This window comes from Arvicola amphibius, chromosome 7 (assembly GCF_903992535.2).
Source record: "Arvicola amphibius chromosome 7, mArvAmp1.2, whole genome shotgun sequence".
Lineage (NCBI taxonomy): Eukaryota > Metazoa > Chordata > Mammalia > Rodentia > Cricetidae > Arvicola > Arvicola amphibius.
The window spans coordinates 813,231-835,035 of record NC_052053.1 but is presented as its reverse complement, the minus strand read 5'-3'; the positions used below and the strand labels follow the sequence as shown (position 1 = coordinate 835,035).

At 35.6% G+C, this 21,805-nt stretch overlaps 3 protein-coding genes across 3 annotated transcripts; all 3 read right to left on the bottom strand.

The window, feature by feature from the left end:
• Positions 1-3,926: 3,926 nt before the first annotated feature.
• On the bottom strand, positions 3,927-4,868 carry LOC119819067 (olfactory receptor 8K3-like). Its single transcript, XM_038337064.1, has one exon. It carries the CDS (start codon positions 4,866-4,868, stop codon positions 3,927-3,929), a length of 942 nt encoding a protein of 313 aa, XP_038192992.1.
• Positions 4,869-12,670: 7,802 nt separating this feature from the next.
• LOC119819060 (olfactory receptor 8K3-like) lies at positions 12,671-13,612 on the bottom strand. The gene has a single exon (XM_038337052.1). It carries the CDS (start codon positions 13,610-13,612, stop codon positions 12,671-12,673), a length of 942 nt encoding a protein of 313 aa, XP_038192980.1.
• Positions 13,613-19,474: 5,862 nt separating this feature from the next.
• On the bottom strand, positions 19,475-20,407 carry LOC119819402 (olfactory receptor 1086). The gene has a single exon (XM_038337596.1). It carries the CDS (start codon positions 20,405-20,407, stop codon positions 19,475-19,477), a length of 933 nt encoding a protein of 310 aa, XP_038193524.1.
• Between the last annotated feature and the right edge of the window lie 1,398 nt (positions 20,408-21,805).

Below are 21,805 nucleotides of genomic sequence, written 5' to 3'. Positions count from 1 at the left end.
AGTGCATAGCTTTATCTTGTCACTGATTTTAGTGGAAATGCATTGTTTCTCTGCATTTAATTTGATATGACTATAAGTTTGCTGTATATTGCCTTTTCAGATCTCATTGTGATTATTTCTCTTTTGGGTGTTTGCTTCTTATTTTTTATAGGTATGTGCTTCCTTTTATTAGGAAAAAAATCATAAAAGGAGATCACATATGTCTGACATATCGCATAAGGTATACATTATTACAAGGAAATACTGGACCAAGGTGAGCTCAAAAACTAGTTCCATTTAGGAATACTCATAAAACAAGCCTGGCCTTAGTAGCTTTGCTTAGTTGTAGAAGAAAATTCCATAGCCCCATCTTGGCCATTGGCCCAAGCTGCAAAATTCTGCTGACTACTGTGGCTGGAACTTGGTCCACTCATTCAATTATGTCTTTACCAAATTCCTGTTTTTGAAGGATTCCTTCACTTTTTATGCTTGGCAGTCTCCTTAAACTGGAACTGTAGACAATGCTCTGGTAATCACTAGCATCTGTCTTCTGGGAGCCAGGATTAAAGGCACACACTACCACACCTGGCTGCAAGCTTTTTCTTAATTCCTTTCACAAATTGGAAATTTAGCTGGGTGCATTCTTTCCCTGAGGTTACCACTCCATTTACTCCATTTAAAAACTTCTGTTTATCTCATTGAATACAATACTTAGCTCCTTTCCTCTTTTTGGAGCTCATTTTCTCCTCAAATAATTTTCCTTGCTCAGCATACTCCTTTTCATTATACGTCTTCATTCTAACACTAGCAACCATAAAAAAGAGTCTATATTATAGTGTTTTGAGATTTCTTCTGCCAAAGGAAATAATCCAAAACTCTTCACTTTAATCTCAGGCAAACTTTTCAGACAATAGCAAAAAGCAACCACACTCTACAACAAAATATCACCTTTCTAGGCAACATACTAAAGCTCTTTTCCTCTAAAAGTTCTTGAGCCAGGTAACCACAGTTCAAATTGGAGTTAGCAGCACTTTCTTCCATAAAACTGCTAGGATGGCCCATTATTCATCACTTAAAGCATCAAATGCTTTTCTAATCCACAGTCCCTAAATCCATATCCTTCAAACAAAAGCATGGTCAGGTTTATCCGAGCAAAATCCCAGTCCATGGTATCAACTTCTGTCTTAGTTAGGGCTTCTGTCACTCAAACGAAGCAACATGATCATGGCAACTTTTATGAAGAAAAATAAATTAGTTGTGGTAGCAGTAGTAGTTTCAGATGTTTAGTGCATTATCACCATGCCTGGGAATATAGTGGTATGCAGGCAATCATGGTACTGGAGAATTCTATATCTTGCAAGCAACAGTGATCTAAGATGCTGGTGGTACTGAGCATATAAGAGACCTCAAGGCTTGCCTCCACAGTGACACACTTCTAATAAGACCATACCATTCTAACAAAGCCATATCTCCTAATAGTGTTAATCCCTTTGATGCCATTTGCTTTTAAACCAGTGTTGATAATATAAATCCAAATGGCATCCTTGCTCTTATCTCACTCCCTCTTCTCCATCTTGTATGTACTAAAATTCACCCTAAAACCTCCCATTTTTTCATTTCCAACTTATACCTTGCTATTCCACTCTCTATTTCTTTCCCAGCTACCTATTCATTATATCTACCCAAATCTGAAAAAGTTGAGCAATATGCCTTCAATAATAGAGAGAATGTGTGATATTTGTCCCTTTCGATATGGGTTATCCCATTCAATGTGATCCTTTCTAGTATCCATCAATTAACAGATAGTGTTTATGATTTCATTTATCTTTACAACTGAATAGTATACTATCATGCATATGTACCACATTATCATTATTCATCCATCAGTTTAAGGTCATTTAGGTTGCTTCCATTTCCTAGATACTTTGAACAGAGCAGCAATGAACAAGGCTAGCAAATATCTGTGGAATATATCAAGTTCTTGTTTGTATTTCAAGGAGTGTTATAGCTGGTAGATTTACTTTTTTATTTTTATTTTTTGGTTTTTCGAAACAGGGTTTCTCTGCAGCTTTAGAGCCTGTCCTGGAGCTAGCTCTTGTAGACCAGGCTGGTCTCAAACTCACAGAGATGGGCCTGCCTCTGCCTCCCGAGTTCTGGGATTAAAGGCGTGCGCCACCACCGCCCGGCTTGGTAGATTTACTTTTATCTTTTTGAGAGTTCTCCATACTGATTTCCAAAGTATTAGGTCCAGTTAGGATTTCTGCCAAAAGTTAATGAGGATTAGCCCTTTTTCACATCTCCTTCAATATTACTGTTGATTTTTGGGTTTTTTTTTTTTTGATTTTTGCCATCCTGACTTGGTTGAAGTGTTTTGATTTGCATTTACCTAATTGCTAGGGATGATGAACATTGGGTTTTTTTGTTGTTGTTTCTGAAATAATTTTTAGCTATATTTTTTTTTCTTCTTTGGAAAACGCTTTATTCAGGTTCAAGATCCATTTTCTTTTTCAAGACAGAGTTTTTCTGTAGCTTTGGAGCCTGTTCTGGACCTAGTTCTCTTAGACCAGGGTGTTCTCAAGATCACAGAGATCTTCCTGCTTCTGCCTCCTGAATGCTGGGATTAAAGGCATGTACCACCACTGCCCAGCTATATAAAGACCCATATTTTAATGAGTCATTTAATTGATTTGTATATTATTCTTTTGTGGTTTTTTATATATTTTAGATATTAATACTCTGTCAGGTATAAGGCTGGCAAATATCCTTTCTACTTCTGTGAGTTATTCCTCTGGTTGATTTATAAAGCTCCACTTGTCAATTCTTTGCCTTAATTCTAGGACAAATGGAGTACTTTTGAAAAAGTACTTCCTTATACCTACATATTCTATAATAAAGTATATTTTTTCTTGTAGAGGTTTCATTGTTTCAGGGTTAAGGTTTCTTTAATTTATTTTGTGTTAGGTTATATTCAAAGTCTGCGTTTGTTTTTACTCTTTAGCACGTGAACATACGTGCTCCTGGCATCGATTGTTGAAAGTTCTTTCTTTTATGTAGCTTATAATTTTTGCTTCTGTCAAATATTAAGTTTTGAAATTTTATATTATTGGTGTATTTTGTGATGAGATCTGGGATTGTAGAATTCTTTGTTGGTTTCAAGCATGATATGAATAAAACAATTTGGGGCAAAAGAGAATTGTGATAGGGTTGGTCTAAAGGCTCAAAATGTCTTGGCTTACATGGAGTTAGGCAGAAAACTTGTCTGGATTTATATATTAGATATATTTCCTGGTTAAATTGCCTTGGCTTACATGGAGTTAGGCAGAAAACTTGTCTGGATTTATATATTAGATATGTTTCCTGCTTAAATTGTGGAGGGATGGGGTAGAACTGGATGGGGGAGGATTTTGGACTTCCCACAGGGCAGGGAACCTTGACTGCTCTTTGGACTGGGAAGGGAGGGAAAGAGGGTATGGGGGGAGGGGGAGGGAAATGGGAGGAGGGGAGGAGGTGAAAATTTGTAATAATAATAATTGTAATAAAAGAAAAAACTTAATTTCAAAAAACATAAGTACATGCAAATACTTTCAAATGTCAGAATGTTTATTTAAATATGGAATTCCACAAGAATGTTTAAAGTCCTTTTTATACGCAGTGTACTTTCTCTTTCTCATGCATCATATGTCTCTTTAGATATAAAACTTCAATTCTATAGGCACCAAGTTTGCTTGTATTTTGCAATAGGCTTTGCTGTAGATTTCAAATATAAAATGCCCTGAAGGAAGTCATTCTCTGCTAATGCAAGTATAATATATGAGAATTTGATTATCACCAGAATTGAGGTAGTTAAGCACATGTTGAGCACTCTCTTGTTTCTTGTACATTATGTAGGAAAACAGAATGGGCCCATATACAAATCTGGTTTGAAGGATTAATATTACATGTAAATTTTAAGTAAATATGCTAAATAATTTTTGCCACGTTCTTTGGAGGGCATCTTTAACATCTTTGTTCCTCAGGCTATAGATCAGGGGATTCAACAAAGGGATGATAAGTGTATAAAATATGGATGATATCTTGTCAGTATCAATGGAATGACTAGATTCAGGTTGCACATACATAAATATCAACGTCCCGTAGAACACTGTCACCACTGTTAGGTGGGACCCACAGGTGGAAAAAGCTTTCTGTCTGCCCTCAGCAGAGTTCATCCTGAGAATGGCTATGAGAATAAGCAGGTAGGACATAAGAACAACCATAAGGGATGAAATCAAATCAAAAGCTGCAAAGATCATAACTATCAGTTCAACTTCATGGGTATTTGAGCAAAGCAAAGATATCAAGGGGATACAGTCACAAAAGAAATGATTAATGACATTGTAGCCACAGAAGGATAAAGAGAAGATATTTATGGTGACAACAAGAGACATAAATGTACAGTAAAGATAGGTAATTGTGACTAGGACCCAACATACTTTATGGGACATGATGGCAGTGTAGAGCAGAGGCTTGCATATGGCCACATACCGGTCATAGGACATTGCAGACAAAATAAAAAGCTCACTGCCAATAAACAGAAGGAAAAAAGCTAGCTGTGTAGCACAAAGGTAATAGGAGATTGCATTTCGATCTACAATGAAGTTTACCAACATTTTTGGTCCAACGGTTGTGGAATAGACAAAATCAGTAAAAGCCAAATGTTTAAGGAAGAAGTACATTGGTGTCTCCAGTTTGGCATCTACATTGGTGAGGATGATGATCCCCAAGTTGCCAATCACTGAGATCAGATAGATAATAAGGAATAAACCAAACAATGGGGCCTGGAGCCCAGGGTTGTCTGTGATGCCCATTAGGATGAATTCAGTCACCACTGAGAGGTTGTGTTTCTCCATTCTTCTTATCCTAAAAACTGCTATAATAGAAGCAATAGAATATGAAATGACTTTTAGTATTGAATACATGAAAAATATTTATTGTTTAAGATTGCAAGTAACTTTTAACATTTCAAGTAAAATGCAACTAAACGTCTAACATTTCTAACTTACTCTTTGAAATAAATACATTAGCTAACAGGAATATGCAGATAAAGAGACAGAAGAAAATAATTTGTATTTCTCATTCATTGTGATTTTAATGAAAAATACTTTACTACTTCAAGATATTGTTAGATAATTCCAATGACAATATGAATGGTAACTGTCCTCTAAGGTTTTGCCGATGTTTAGTCTGGTAAACACCATATGTAGTTCTTAATCATCTCCACATAATATCTATAACAACAATCCATATATAATTTTACAAGATTCTATAGTTATATTCTTTATAAATGATAGATGATAGATAGCTTATCTATATACAAATGTGCACACATATACAGAGTATAAATGAAGCTATGAGTATACAGGTAAATAAAATTAAAATAAAATTATGATTAAATATTATTAAGACTTCAATTATCAAATATATATCTAATGGATTTTCATTGCACTATTTTTTCATATGCTTCCATTTCATTTAGTAACAATAATTAACTCAATAACATCAATAATGCAGATATTTTTTCTATATTATATTTTCTATGATAAGGTAAAAAAATGCACACATCTGCCTGAAGCAATGTATTATAGGTAAAAACACAGACTGCTGATGTAGCATATTCAAGGCAGGTTCCAGCACTAATACACAGTTTGTATTTTATAAATATTTATATTTACATTTACATTTATATTTATGAAACACATAAATCACTTTTTATAGATAGATGACTATAGAGTTGTAGCAGATGATACAACTGAAGATGTAATATTTCTTTGAAGTTAGTCACTGTATATGAAGGAGGTATTTTCTACAAATACATATGTACCCGCATTGTCTTTTGCACAAAGGTATGTCAGTATAGAGAAAGTCCACACTATCCCAGGTGAAAGCCTTTGTTATATAAACACAGCAAGGATATACTTTTATAAATTTAGAGAAGTATCTTCCAAAATTGCAATGAGAAAGTCTTTAAATCGTATTTTGTTGTTTTACTTTCTAGTAATAATAATACATTAAAAAATAAAAATACATCACTTGCATGAACCAGTAATCCTGTATGTTAAAGGAACGCACATATTCTTCACCCTAGTAATTTTAGATTTAATGGACTACAATATACATTTAAAATTATATTCTAATTAATCAAATTTAATTTTTAAAGCTACAGTCCTAAAAATGTATAGAGAGATGACTTATAAAATGAACAATATTTTATCAGTGCCACTAATTGATTATTTAAAATTCTCTTAATACAAATAATTGCTTTTTATGTCAATACGATGTAGAACACTCGTTTAACATAAATGTATCATGCATCATCTCCTCAATGCAATTACATACATGCCTTAAGTGTTAAGATATTTTTGAGCTGATTATAGAAAACACCGTAATCACAAAGCTTACCTCTTTAAAAGCACATTAAAGTGACAGAATTTCTGCTTTGGAAATATTCATATGACTTAATATTAAACCATCTCTTTTCACATTTGCATGTATCAGAATTTATATCACAGATACAGAAAATTAAGTATTTTCTAAGAACAGGTAAAATTTTTATACTTTAAGTTGCTTATCAAGTTTTTCAAAAACTTAACGTAATGGGGGCATCTTCTTGTCCAGCCAGCAGGGAGTAGGAGAAAAGACACAAGTGAAATAAAAATGGACAGCAACGTTTGATCACAAAGTCAGAGCACATTGTGTTCTTTTCTGTAGTTACTGATATCCTAAACCATCCTGCACCACTTACCTATGATGAAAGTGCCTCAGTGTTCCTCCCATGCATAAGTTAATGCAGAGTGTTGTGTGGTAGCATTTGAATATTTATTCAAAATCTAAAGTCTCCCCATGGATGTGACAGGCAGTTTCCTGATTAGTCCACAATGTCAGAATGCTTAATGAAATGTCTGGAGACTGGTCCATTAATTGTCATGAAGCACTTGTGTTACACTTTTAATAACTAAATTTTAAGACCAACCAACATATGTCTGGTTTTATCCAAAATTATTTGCATTATAAGCTCAAAGAACTATTCATAACATACAATTAATTTTAGCTTAATTTTAACTAGTTATGAAATAAAACAACTTAAATATCCACTTATAAATGAATTGGTATATAAAATGTGATGCAGTCACTGGAATGTCATCCAGCCTTAAAAATTATATTCTATAGTATGTAATAATGTAGATGAATCTGAGGATAATGTTAAATTACAGAAAATTGTAGATGGCTACATAGGATCCATATAAGCCATAGTCAATAAAAGGCTAAAATTTAAATTTTAATAGCAAAAGATATTATTAAAGTACATCCATTTTGTAAATGTCCCTCATTATTTATACATTCATTAGCTGCCTTCCTATTATAAGAGAGTACTGATATGCATTTCAATAGTGGTCATTCTAAATATGAGAAAGTGTGAGACAAGGAGAGGTGGCTGAGCAGTTGAAAGTTCAAGACTGCTCTTATTGAAGTCCTGAGTCAATCCCCAAAGTTCAATAGTGGCTCAAAATAGCCCGTGACTTCATTTCTAGAATAATCCTCATTCATGGTCACTTGTATACACATAATATGCATGAAGTCTTGTATGTATGTGAACATGCACACAGACACACACACACACATACACAAACATAAATTAATTGAAATAAATAAATAAGGGGTAGTGCAAATATTATGATTTGTATTTTGAACACTATTGTATATTTTATTTTTTTTCTCATTTTTTTATTAAAAATTTCCATCTCCTCCCCTCCTCCTCCCCCTTCCCTCCCCTCCCTCCCACCCATACCCCCACTCCGCCCATCTCCAAGCCAAAGAGCCATCAGGGTTCCCTTCACTATGTTAAGTCTAAGGTCCTCCCAGCTCCCCCTAAGTCCTGGAAGGTGAGCAACCAAACTGACAAGGCTCACAGCGAGTCCGTCCATGCTGTAGAGTCCAAGCTCATCACCGCTGTCCTTGGTTTCTCAGTCCTCCTCTACCGTCAGCCACATTCAGAGAGTCCGGTTTGGTCCCCTGTTCCATCAGTCCCATTCCAACTGGACTTGGTGGTCTCCCGTTAGATCTGTCCCACCGTCTCAATGGGTGAACACACCCCTCACGAAAATAAATCTTTCCTCAGTTCCATTTAAATTTACTGTTATTATTTAAATGACTTGTTTTGAAACACTGCCTTTTAGAGTTCTTTCTTACCATAGCATTGTCTCTTTCTAAATTTTATAGCTCTCAGATACTTCATCCCCCACTTTATATCAACAGTTCTCAAAATGTGGGTTGTGACCTCTTTGGGTCAAATGATGTTTTCACAGGAATTGCTCAAGAACATCAGAAAATACAGATATTTACATGATCATTTGTAACTGTAGAAAAATTATGGTTATGAAGTGGTAACAGAAATAATCTTATGGTTGGGGTCACCACACATGAGGAAATGTATCAGAAGGCCGCAGCATAAGGAAACTTGAGAAACTGCCATAGATTTACAGTACAATCTGAATTTTTTTCTTTTAACTATTATGAGCATTTTAGTTTGATTTAATCTCATTCACATATTTGTGCTTAATATTTGATATTGAAAGGTCTCCATGCCTCTTTTATTGTTCTCCAGTATTTTCCATGTGTTTCTCTAGGCATTTCATAGGTTGAGTTGCTCTTTATGTGTGAGTCTTAAACAATTCTGAGTTCACTTTCATTGTTAGTAAAACCTGGTACCCTACTTTTGTTTGCATGAATGGAGACATTCTATTTTATGAGGAGGGTTTTTAGAAATAATTTTTAATGTAGTTCCCACTGTCATTCTAGTTTATAAATCAGTATGTACATTCATAAAATTCAATGTCTATATCAGGTGAATGGGTTGACCTTTAGGCTCTATAATTCTCTTCTGTTTTCATTTATGCCTTTATTATTATAACTTTGTAGTATTTTGTGGACTCAGGCCATTTAATGGATTGTCTTTAACCTTTATACTCAAGATAAATTTTGCTACGTTTTATTGTTGTACGGTTGAGAGAACATGGGCCCAATTGCTTTTGTGTATTTTTCTGTTTTAGGGCTAAGGTACCTTTAATTTAAATATGACATTAAATTTGCTGATTGTTGTAGTTATCTGTGGTGTTGATAGTGTTGTAGCAATGAGAATAGAATCCTACTTGAACCCCTTATCATGTTAATTTTTTCAATCCTTGAATATTGTACACAGTTTGATTTTAAAGTTACTACACAAGTCATGCATATGTTTTGACTTTTTTATTGTAAATATTATCTATTATTTTAGATTTCAATTATTTTGTTCTTAGGTATATTGCTTCATAACTTATGGTGAAAGGAATTAATTCTTCACAAACAATTAAAATGAATAGATTTTTATTCCTGCAACTTTCTGAATTTTTTTAATAGTTCCAACAATATATCGTCTAATGTTGTAGCTCTCCAGCATTTGTACTCTTAAAATTGCAGTGGAAATATGATGAAAATGGAGCCTTGATCTTTTAGGATATAGAACCTTACTTTGCAATTAAAAGTTTTTTGTAGATGCTTCTACAGTTTCTGGGAGTTCATATGTGTTTCCTTCCTGTTGTGTCTTGAAGACATAGTCTCCTTGTAATCATCCACTCTCTATAGGTCTTATAATTTTTCTGTCTTCTCTTATCAATAGCTCAGTAAGCTCTGAGTGGATGAGTTTTATAAAGATATCCCATTTAGGCCGGGCGGCGGTGGCGCACGCCTTTAATCCCAGCACTCGGGAGGCAGAGGCAGGCGGATCTCTGTGAGTTCAAGACCAGCCTGGTCTACAAGAGCTAGTTCCAGGACAGGCTCCAAAGCCACAGAGAAACCCTGTCTCGAAAAACCAAAAAAAAAAAAAAAAGATATCCCATTTAGGAATGAGTGTTTCAAAGTAACTCACTATCTAGGTGTTGTCTAGTTGTGAATCTTTGCCTTAGCTTCCATCCACAACAAAAAGGAACCCCTCTGACAATGGGTGAGCAAGGCATTGATCAGTGAGTATGGCAGAATGTCATTAGAAGTCATGTTATTCATTGTATCCATTAACAGGACAATAGTATTTGGTCTTCCCCTATAAATAATTGTTTCTAATTCCATGTGGATTTAAAGCTTATTATACAATTCTAAAAATAAACAACTTTATCTGTCTTCTGATGTTTTAAGAGTATCAGGGAAAAACTCTAAAATTTAAAGCTTTAATTTATTAACCTTTGTGGTTTTCAGTTATGGACAAATACATTTTCCATTATGAATCATAGATATCTGTCAGTGCATGTAGGAACACATTTTCAAACACATGGACAGTTGCTGTTAGTCTATCATTATATCGTAATGGGGCATCAATGCCCATGGTGAAATATTGGGCTTTGTAAAAAGAACCATGCAAATATTAGTGAAGAATGGTTTCTTTGATAAAGCAGAGAAATTATGTAATGAATCCAGGTGGGAAAATGATTTTATTTTTATATACTTCTAGTTTTTGCTTAAAATTAATAATGTCAGTTTAGTAAAACACTTTTTCAGTTTGTTTTTATATGATGAGTACGAATTTTGCCTTTGTGTCTATATGCACACCACAAGTGTGCCTGAAAAGTGTAAAGGCCAGAGGAGTTCATGATGTTTCCTGGAATGAGAGTGCTAGGGGTTTGTGAAAACTGTGCAGGTCCTGGGAAAATTTAATTCCATGGTTACTTCAAGATCACACTCTTGACCTCAGACCTAATTCTCAGCTCTTAAAAGTATTTCTTGGTCACCTAAGGAATACTTGAAATGAGCATTCAATGTGTAACAGAAATAATTGTGGGCTAAAAGTGAGAAACCTACTAGTCTTCACAAGCTCTAGTTTAAGTAGTTTGGCAAGGAACAATGTATACTAATGCATAAGGGGGAGACAATTCTGTGGTAACTCTTAGTTTATCATATTTAAGCATTATGTTTCAGTTTTCACCTACAACAATAACACAAGTTTTAATGTCAAGTCATATATGTTACTTATGAGAAATAATATTGAATGTGCCTTTTTTATATACTTTCAGAGTCAAAAACATGCTTTCATTCTTTTTCTATTTTTTTACATTTATGAGGCTTTAATCTGTTTTATGCATAACTAATTTTTATTATTCTTATTTTCAAGAACATAGAAAATAAAATTCCCATCTAGGTATCAGAAAATTTTACTGAAGAATTATCATACAGATACTTTTCCAGATATTTACGGGAATCAAGACACCTTGCCCTGACTTTTCATGAGGTCAGACTTATTTTGATACTAATATCCAGTATTAAGATTGCCTTAATCACTAAGTCTTATTCAGTGCTTTCTTGTCTATGTAACTTAAAAATGTATAGATTCATTGATAAAATAGTAACCTAAAATTACTTGTTTTGTTTTCACAGATATATTTGGTTTTCCTAATATTTTATATATTTCCTCATATTAGTTTTTCAGTACTTATTAAGAGGTAGAATTGAAAGCTATGATTATTATATATTTTATTATTTTATATTTGTTTTATTGAGCTATACAATACATACTCTCTGAAAACTAAAAATTAAAGTTATCTACAGAAGCTAATTAACTAAGATGCTTTTGTTATACATGAATATATTTAATCTGTCATACATTCTTTAAACATAGCATTGTTAAAATATTTTTGTTATTCGTGTCCAGGTTTAATCACTGAATAAAAAATAATGCAAAACCCAGTGGGAAAAAACATAATGCAATTTATTAATGAAACAGAACATATCAGCAATAAGACATCCACATACATACTTACTGAGAGACATAAAAGAACTGAATGACAAAAAGACAATGAGTTTTAAATAAGAATCACTTTAATTTACAGAAGTCAAGTAACAATAGTGCTAAAAAGTCAGCAGGAATCTAGTTCAAACTGGTACCCAAGCAAAGTCCATCCTAAGGCAGAAAGTGATACACTATATAGATCTAGCAACCAATCTATATAACAAGTGGACTGACTTGTTGTGCACAGATACACTATGAGTTACTCAACAACAGATGTTTCATTATCTCTCAGTCGCTGAGTGTACAAATATGTACAGTGAGCAGTTTCATATATGATAGAACACTTGAGGGAAAAGGAAACACATTTAATTTATCTTGGAGAAGGAGTACTTAAACATATTTTCATGAATAACTCTCAACATGAGCTGCAATTAGTAATTCTGAGTCATAATCAAATTTGATTTTAAGATACCCATATAAATGAAGTATAGCCTAAAACAGAAAGTCTGCCTTTCCACAAAGCAGAATCCCAAATAGGAGCATACAATGGACAGTGCAAATTTCACTGCAAGGATAAAAACCCACACACAATCCATGGTCTCTTTGGCTTTCCTAAGCAATTAGGAGTCACTAACACCTGTTTGTGATCAAGTGACCGTCAACCCAATATTATTGTTTACAGACTGTACACAACTTCTGCTATTGCAATTATTAATTTCCCTTGAGGTAAAGCAAAGAATTTTTTTATTTGTTCCCTAATACAGCTATAGTAAATAAAGTTGAATTTGTACCACTATTCAAGTAGATAAAATATATCTTGAGCCTATTCATGTTTGTTACAAAAAAGAGCAAAGTAGGTTTACATTCAAAGCAGACTTTTATATCTATTATTGTATGCAACTTTTAGGAAAAGATGTTGACTATCTTTTTCCAGGTTCTTCCTATGGCATCTTTTACATCTTTATTCCTCAAGCTATATATCAAGGGATTCAACATTGGGATAACGAGAGTGTAAAATATGGAAGACACTTTATCAGTCTCAAATGATTGACTGGACTTGGGTTGCACATACATAAATATCAAAGTCCCGTAGAAGACAGTGACCACAGTCAGGTGGGACCCGCAGGTTGAAAAAGCTTTGCGCCTACCCTCTGTAGATTTCATCCTCAAAATGGCTATGAAGATGAACAGGTAAGACACAAGGACAACCAGAAGAGAGGAAATCAAATCAAAAGTAGCGAAGAACCTAATTATCAATTCAACCTCAAGTGTGTTTGAACAGAGCAACGATATCAAGGGGATACAATCACAGAAGAAATGATTGATGATATTGTAGCTACAAAAGGATAATGTGAATATCCTTAGGGTGACTAGTAGAGATACAAATACACTGTAGAGATATGGCATTGCCACCAGTATCCAACATCTTGTTTGGGACATGATAGCCATGTAGAGCAGAGGATTACATATAGCCACATAGCGGTCATAGGACATGGCAGACAGAATAAAGAGTTCACAAGTAATAAAAAGAAGGAAGCAGGCTAGCTGTGTAGCACAAAGATAATAGGAGACTGAACTATGGTCTGCAACAAAACTCACTAACATTTTGGGTCCCACAGCTGTAGAGTATCCAAGATCAGTGACAGCCAGGTGTCTCAGAAAAAAGTACATGGGTGTTTGCAGCCTGGAGTCCACCTTGGTGAGGATGATGATGCCCAAATTGCCCACCGCACAGATCAGATAGATAATGAGGAGCAACACAAAGAGTGGCGTCTGCAGCTCAGGATGGTCAGTAATGCCTTTAAGAATGAATTCAGTCAGTACTGTGAGATTTCCTTTCTCCATGCAGGTATATTTCATGTTCTAGTCTGGATTTAAAAAAATTGTAGGAAAAAAAACACTTGAGACATTGTCACCTTAGAGCCATTTACTAAGTAAATATCTTCCAAATGTGAGCTATTGAAAATTTAATATAGAACACTTTTAAATGAAAGGCATTCTTACATTAGATGTAAATCCAGAGCACATGTGAACACTCCTGCAGATAATACCATCACAGAGTATCTCATCAAACATTCCACCTTTTTAAGTTAAATAAAAACTGTTTTTACACTCCCTTGAATTTCTTAAAACTACTTTTTAGGACAATTTATAGATGTCTATGTGATTTTCAATATTCTCCCCGTGGGGTTGCAAGCAATTTGATGACTATCCCTAAAGCATTTGAATAACTAATGAATTGCCTAGAGGTTGTGCACCAACTCACAGAGAGAACTTGCAAGTTGACTTTAGATTTGTTTATTATACTAGCCATCATAATAATTTATACCTTTTGTTTTTAAATTGTTGAAATTGGATAGGGAAGGTCTCTTATTGTATAAATTCACTTGCCAGAGAAGCCTGAAGATGTGAGTTCACAAACACATTGAGGATAAGTTAAACTTTCAAATGCCAAGCAATGCTATTATTATCTATAAGATCTCTTAGCAGATGAGACAGTGGATTTTGGAATTTGGAACTGAAATGAGACTATGAAAAATAATAAGAAAAACTGAAATTTGACTAGTGGAGAGTTGAATTAAGTAATGGCCAGGAGCCTAGTAAATAAATGGATGTACAAGTTTCTCCTCTGAGGCTAGTAATGCTTTCTGTGTACAGTTCTTGTTCTACATTTTATAGCTCTGCACATCAAATACCTTGGGCTTTCCAAAACAACTCTTGATTTATTTTCATAGCTTCAAACATTAGACACACAAATTTTGTTCTCTCTGTTCCTTAATGCAGAGACTTTGCTGGAACATATTTACCTAACCTGAGTTTCTTTCCCTAGCTTCAGAGGAATATTCCATAACCCCTTTATTGGTGTACCCTTCGTGCTTGAACTAGCTTTTTGGAGTCCATTCTTTTTGCTGGGATACCTTGCTCAGTGTAGATATAGGGAGAAGGGCCTCGGTCTTGCCTCAGAAAGATGTGTCAGATTTTATTGGTTCCCCATGGGACTCTATCCTCTCTGAGAGGTGGATGGGAGGCAGGTGAGGGGAAGATGAGGAAAATGGAAGGAGGGAGTAAGTGGGAAATTAAATAGGTATGTAAAATGAGAAGAGATTGTTTTTTACTTTTTAAAAGAAAACAAACTATCTCTCCTCATTGTACATACCAATCCAAGTTCCTACTTCCTCCACTCCTTCCATTTTCTCCACATACCTCCCACCCCACCCCATCCACTCCTCAGAGAGGGTACAGCACATTGCTTTGGGGAAGGCCCTACTATATCTAGACTGAGCAAGGAATCCATCCAAAGAGAATAGGTTCCCAAATATCCAGTACAAGCATTAAGGATAAATCCTGGTGCCACTGCCAGGGGTTGCTCAGTCTGTCACCCACATTCAGAGGCACCAGTTATGTCCTATGATTCTGCCTTTCCAGTCCGGCTAGTGTTGGTAAACTCCCATTAACTCAGGAAGATTATTTCAGTGAGTGTCCCCATCATGGTCTTGAACTCTTTGCTCATATTCTCACTCCTCCCACTCTTTAACCGGACTTTGGGAGCTCAATCCAGTTCTCTGGTGTGGGTCTCTGCCTCTGTTTCCATCAGTTGCTGCATAATGTTACTTGTATGCTGAAGACCTGCTTGGGCAGCTGGTAATGTGGAGTCAACACAGAGAGGAGGAGATGGACACAACCTTAGGGTGGATGAAGATGCCAGCAACATTTATTGAAAAAAGCTTTACCTTTTATCGCATATAGTACCAAATGGGAGAAAAGGGGCATGTCAGCTGGGATGTGGACTGAGATCAGGGGTTGACGAATCTAACATTGACCTTGACAATAGGTATCAGCTATACCTTAATAGAAGGGCCACAAACTTTTTTTTCCAGAGAAAAAGAGAATGACTGCTTTAATAAGCAGAAACTTTCCTTAGCCCCGAGGAAATGGAAGCCCTTATCCAAATGCCTGATCTTGGGTAAAGGACTTCTCCTGGGGACCAGAAACAATATTACAATTTTTGATATTAATTTATGGGCCTATTCCCCTCGTAAAGCTCCTGAAAGGCGAGATTCTGATATCTTACTTTGTAAACAGAGACTGCTCATTTATTTCCCAGCCACCCAGACCCATATAATCACACAGAAACTATGCTTATTACAACTCTGTTTGGCTGACGACTCAGGCATGTTTCTAACTAGCTCTTATATCTTAATTAACCCCTTATTATTAATCTCTGGATCTGTGTGTCACCACAAGGCTGTGTCTTATTTGTAAGGGTCCAACATCCTTCATCTTTGGCAGATTCATGGTGTCTCTCTGACTCTGCCTACTCTCTCTATATATCTTTGTTCAGATTTTCCACCTTACTTTACTCTTCTAAGTCATTGGCCAAAACAGCTTTATTAATTAACCAATAAAAACAACACATATACAGAAAGACATCTCATATCATTGCTCTCTTCTCATTATACCATACAATTCTAATTTCTCCATGTTTACCAACATATATATATATATATATATATATATATATATAGAGAGAGAGAGAGAGAGAGACAGAGACAGAGAGACAGAGAGACAGAGAGAGAGAGAGCCTGGGATCTGGACCTGAACTGTAGTCGTTTCATCTTCAGGATCAGGTGTGTCTACTAAATTTATAACTTTCCCATTCTTGGTGTAATTAGTAGTGCACAATAGGATTGCTTGTTTCTCAGTGGCTGGGATATTTTTTGGCCAAAGAGTTATTTTATTTAAACAGGCAAATATTTTCATTCTTTACTAAAGCCTGCACAAAATTTCCAAAAGAGAAAGACACTACTAGTAGGATTCATTATAAATGAAAGTTGAAAAGTCCTGGGAAAGTATGGTCTGCAATGTCAATATGCTGTAAATGTGTTAAGCAGCAATGGTCACCACGTGATCCACGACACATGTACATTTGTTTTAAGGGTTGATTTTTGGTATGGAATGACATATTGATATGTTGCAACACTGAAGCAACCAACTTTGGCTAAGTCCTAGAGTGACTGGCAGACCAGTTACAGATGCAGGGATATTTTAAAACCATGTCTTGCCAAGGTTTGGTAATCTTTCTGTTTAGATCTTACTTGTCCAGTCTAGACACCATGCATTTTGCCAGTGGTTGAGGCATGGGCAGTTCTTTGCCCAAAGGCCAGTTTTGTCAAGAAGAAAAACAGCTCCAAGTGGAATGTCTTCAATGTCCTACTGATGGTGTGGAGATGGTTCGTTCATTCCTGACCGATCATACTCAATATAACCATACAGAAACTGTATTAATTAAATTACTACTTGGCCCATGAGCTCTAACATCTTTTTGCCTATCTCTTACACCTTAAGTTAATTTCTATTAATCTGTGTATCACCACCTGGCTGTGGCTTATTGGCAAGGTTCAGCGAGTCTGTCTCCGGCAGGCGGCTGCATGGCTTCTCACCGACTCTGCCTTCTTCCTCCCAGTATTCAGTTTATTTTCCCCACCTAACTCTATTCTGTCCTTTCACAGGCCAAATCAAGTTCTTTATTCATTAACCAATTAAAGCAACATGTATAGAGAAGGACTTCCCATACCATTTCCCCTTTTCTGTCTAAATAAAAGGAAGGCCTTAATTTTAACCTAGCAAAATTACATATAGCAAATTCGGTATCAACAAGAATTACAGTTAAAATATTTATATCTACTGTATCTTTTATCATAACTAAGAAAAACTATAACTATCTATTGTTCAACTATGTCAAAATACTCCAGAAGGATATAATATTACCTAAGTTAACAGGAGGTGCTTTGTAAGCAACTTCCAAAACTCTAGAAATGACAGAGACATCTTGCTGCTTGGACAGTCATCCAAAGTTCTTTTGTAACATTGCGGCACCCTCTTCAGCCTACAGGCCCATAGTATCTGGCAGACTTTTCCCTGAAACAGGAAATCCTAAAGGCCGTTTTGCCTATATTGGCAGTTTGTCAGTCATTTTATTCTGTGTCCTAAACAATGTTGCAGACTCTTTCATGAAGCAGGAACCCTGAAGGACTGTCTCACCTTTAGACAAGTAGAGCAGTTATTTTTCTGTGTGTTCTGCATGTCTGATTTATACAGCATAACACCAAGTAGTTCATGAAATAACAGATTATTGCCCAAATTGCTAGCATTCCACGAATCACCTAATCTGGGGAAAGCCAGAATCTTTGATGAAGCAGCAGGGTTTGTGGTAAGTGTGCTGGGTCCTGGGTCTGGGTGGGATGCAGGAATATTAATCAGTCACCTAATCTGGGGAAAGCCAGAATCTCTGATGAAGCAGTAGGGTTTGTGGTAAGTGTGCTGGGTACTGGGTCTGTGTGGGATGCAGGAATATTAATCAATCACCTAATCTGGGGAAGTGCAGAATGCCCAGTGAAGGAAGAGTGGAAGCATTGGTGAGTCCGGAGCTCTGGTAGAGGAAGGGTAGTAATCCTGTTTAAAATAAAGCCCAAGTTGAGTAAGAACAGATGTTTCTAATAGATGTGGATGCAGTGGCCCCTCTATAGGGTGATTCAGCTTGGCTTGCCTTTCAAGGACTCAGTATTCAGCACCACATAGTAGGTAAATTGCTAGGAGGGAGAGAGAGGAGACTTGGGAAAATGAAAAGATTGACTATTTTCAGAACAGTGGAAATCTTTGTTCAAATTACTCTGAGTTGGAAAGCAGAACACTTTCTTACATATATAAAGAGATACTAAAATTTGCATGTAATTTTGCATTAAGAGAAATAAAACTCACTGGAGATGGAGAGATTCACCAAAGTTTAGGTGGAATTGCTGCTCTCGCAAAGGACTGCAGTTTGGTTGGTATGGTTCTTATCACTCATACTGAAATTATTTATAACTTCACCCCCCAGTGACCTGGCATTTCCTCCTTTCTCACCTCCTTGCCCTGTATCAAACTTTCCCACATACCAACATACTCCTCGCTCTCTTTCTAATTCATGGCCTCTTCTTTAATATTTCTGGATATGCATATATGTATATCCCAACACCACCTGCCCAGTACATATCTGTGTTTCCAGGGTAGTCCTTACTGTTCATCTAGAAAATGGATCTTTACAACAGAAGACCATTACAGACAACTATAATCAATTGAGTTGCAGAATTCTAGTGCTGCACATAAGTCTCATGGAACATTGTAGAAGAGGGAGGAAAAATTTTGTAACACCAGAGGATCAAGAAGTTTGTGCAAGATTGTGTTTCATAGTAATGTCAGAAAGGTACATTCTAAAGATCTAAACAATCTGACTGACAAAAAGTAAACTGAACAAGGACAATAAAATTTTATTTAGCCACTGTGATAGAAAAATTAAATGGTTTAAAATTATAAATATGAGAGATTTAAAATATTATTTATAAATTAACAAAACCATCTAAATTATGTTAAAATATGTAAATATGCATATACGAAAAATATAAGCATACATATATATATATTTATTTGCACACTTCGCATTTTACCTAGTATCAGCATTATGTAGAATATACATATAAACATATATGATTCTGAAGATTAGAAAGGAAGTGAATGATATAGTCTTTCTCTTTTGGAAAGCATACCAGAGATACATTAACCAATGCCTTTAATTCCATGTTTTCTGAGGATTGGAATATATTAATGAATAAAAGAACATTTTAAATGTAAATCTTCATACTTACTTATAATGTTTATTGGAAATACTGTTTATCCACAAATTTGTCTTTTACTAAACACTTTTTTCATTGCCTCTTTTACATCTTTGTTCCTCAAACTGTAAATGAGAGGATTTAGCATGGGAATTACAATGCTGTAAAATATTGAGACTATCATGTCATGCTCCAAGGCATATGTGGAACTCGGTCTCACATACATGAAAAGAACAGTACCATGAAAAATGGACACTCCAGTTAGATGAGAGCCACACGTAGAGAAGACTTTTCTTTTACCTTCTGTAGAGCGAGTCCTCAGAATAGCAAACAGAATGAAACCATAGGAAATCAGGACAATGAGGATAGTAACAACCTCAATAGACCCAGCACAGTAGAAGAGGAGAAGCTGGTTGATTTGGGTATCAGAGCAAGAAATCGCCAGGAGAGGAGGAATGTCACAGAAAACATGACTGATTTCATTGGATCCACAAAAATACAATCTGAAAGTGGCAACAGTGTGAATAACAGCATGGAAAATTCCACCAGCATAGGAGGCAATGATGAGGGGCACATAGACTCTGGGTGACATGATCACTACATACAAAAGTGGGTTGTGGATGGCCACGTAGCGGTCATAAGCCATTGCTGCCAAAAGAAAGCATTCTGTCGTACCAAAAGTAACTGCCAGAAACATTTGTGCAGCACAGCCAAGAAATGAAATAACTTTCTTCTCTGACATAAAGTCAACTACCATCTGTGGAGTGATAACAGAGGAGTAGCAGGCATCTACTGAGGACAACACACTCAGAAAATAGTACATGGGGTTGTGTAGGCGGGAATCTCCAATAACAAGGGCAATCAGTCCTAAATTCCCCATGAGTGTGAACAGGTAAATTGCTAGAAAGAGGAAGAAGCAAAGGATCTCCAGGTCAGCATTGTTTGTGAAGCCCTTCAGTATAAATTCAGTGACTTCCGTGATGTTCTTCATGTTGAAATCTCATAGAAAGAATTGAAAGCAATCAGCACATCTTAATTCATGTCACTGTATAGAGTCTAGAGTAGTTTTGCTATACACAAGGTGAGCTTTACATGTGCCTTTATGCAGAAACACTTTCAGACTGAAAGATGCATGGGAACATACATAGGCACACATAACATGTTAATTTAAGAACTACAGAAGAGGATAAGAACATGGTGGTGATTTAAATTTTAATATACCAAAATGACATGGAGGGTTGTATTGTAGATGATGTTCCTATCCTGCCTGGTACCACAGCCAGTCAGTCACAACAAGACACATTGAGGTTTATATTACTTATAAACTGATTGGCCTATTAGGTCAGGGTTATTATTAACTAGCTCTTACAACTTAAAGTAATCCATAGTTCTTATCTATGCTTACCCATGTTGCTTAGTATTTTTCCTCAGTGGTGTATTCTCATCTTACTTTCTCTACATCTGGCTAGTGAGCACAGATGGAGCCTTTCCTGTTCACAGAATTCTCCTAGTCTAGTTACCCTGCCTATACTTTCTACCTGGCTACTGGACAATCAGCATTTTCCTAAACCAATACAAGTGACAAGTCTTTATAGGATACAAGAACATTTCCCACAGCAGTGCATATTTAACCAGTGTCTTATTTTTGATTTTATTTATCTTTAAAAATATTATTTTCTCATATATTAAATCCAGACCTCAGTTTCCCATCTCTCCACTCCTCCCAGTCCCTCCCCATCTCGATTCACCATCAGATCCACTCCTCCTCTGATTTCCTCAAGAAAAAGCAGGCCACCTACAATATCAACTAACAATGACATAAAATGTTACAATAAGACTAGGAACAAACACTCATATCAAGACTGGAAGAGGAAACCCAGTAGGAGCAAAAGTGTTCCAAAAACAATCAAAAGTGTCAGAGACAAACCTCCATCCACATTTAGGAATCCTATGAGAATACCAATCCTCATAGTCAATACATATGCAGACTTCCTATCTCACACCCATATAGGCTGCCTGTTTTACTATGTTCTAACTTATGGTTTTGCTTTTTTAAATATGCTATTTTTGATATTATAATTACATCATTTTCTGTTCCCCTTTTTTTCTTCTCAGCTGTCAATGTACCGGTATCTTCCTCCTGTGTCTTCATTTAAACTCGTGGCCTTTTTAATTTTAATTGTACCTCTCTCTCTGAATACATACATATGGACTCTGAATATACACAATCTGTGTAATATATGCACACTACATATATGATTAGAATACATTGTACATAATATATGTAGATGTTCATATAATATAGATATAATCCTTCCTAAACCACATGTCAACTACATAACCTACAGATTATTCTATTAGTAGCTTTATCTTAAACTGTAATAAAAGA

Coding starts and splice junctions, on each gene's coding strand:
- LOC119819067 (XM_038337064.1), bottom strand. CDS start 4,868: ATGGAGAAACACAACCTCTCAGTGGTGACTGAATTCATCCTAATGGGC.
- LOC119819060 (XM_038337052.1), bottom strand. CDS start 13,612: ATGGAGAAAGGAAATCTCACAGTACTGACTGAATTCATTCTTAAAGGC.
- LOC119819402 (XM_038337596.1), bottom strand. CDS start 20,407: ATGAAGAACATCACGGAAGTCACTGAATTTATACTGAAGGGCTTCACA.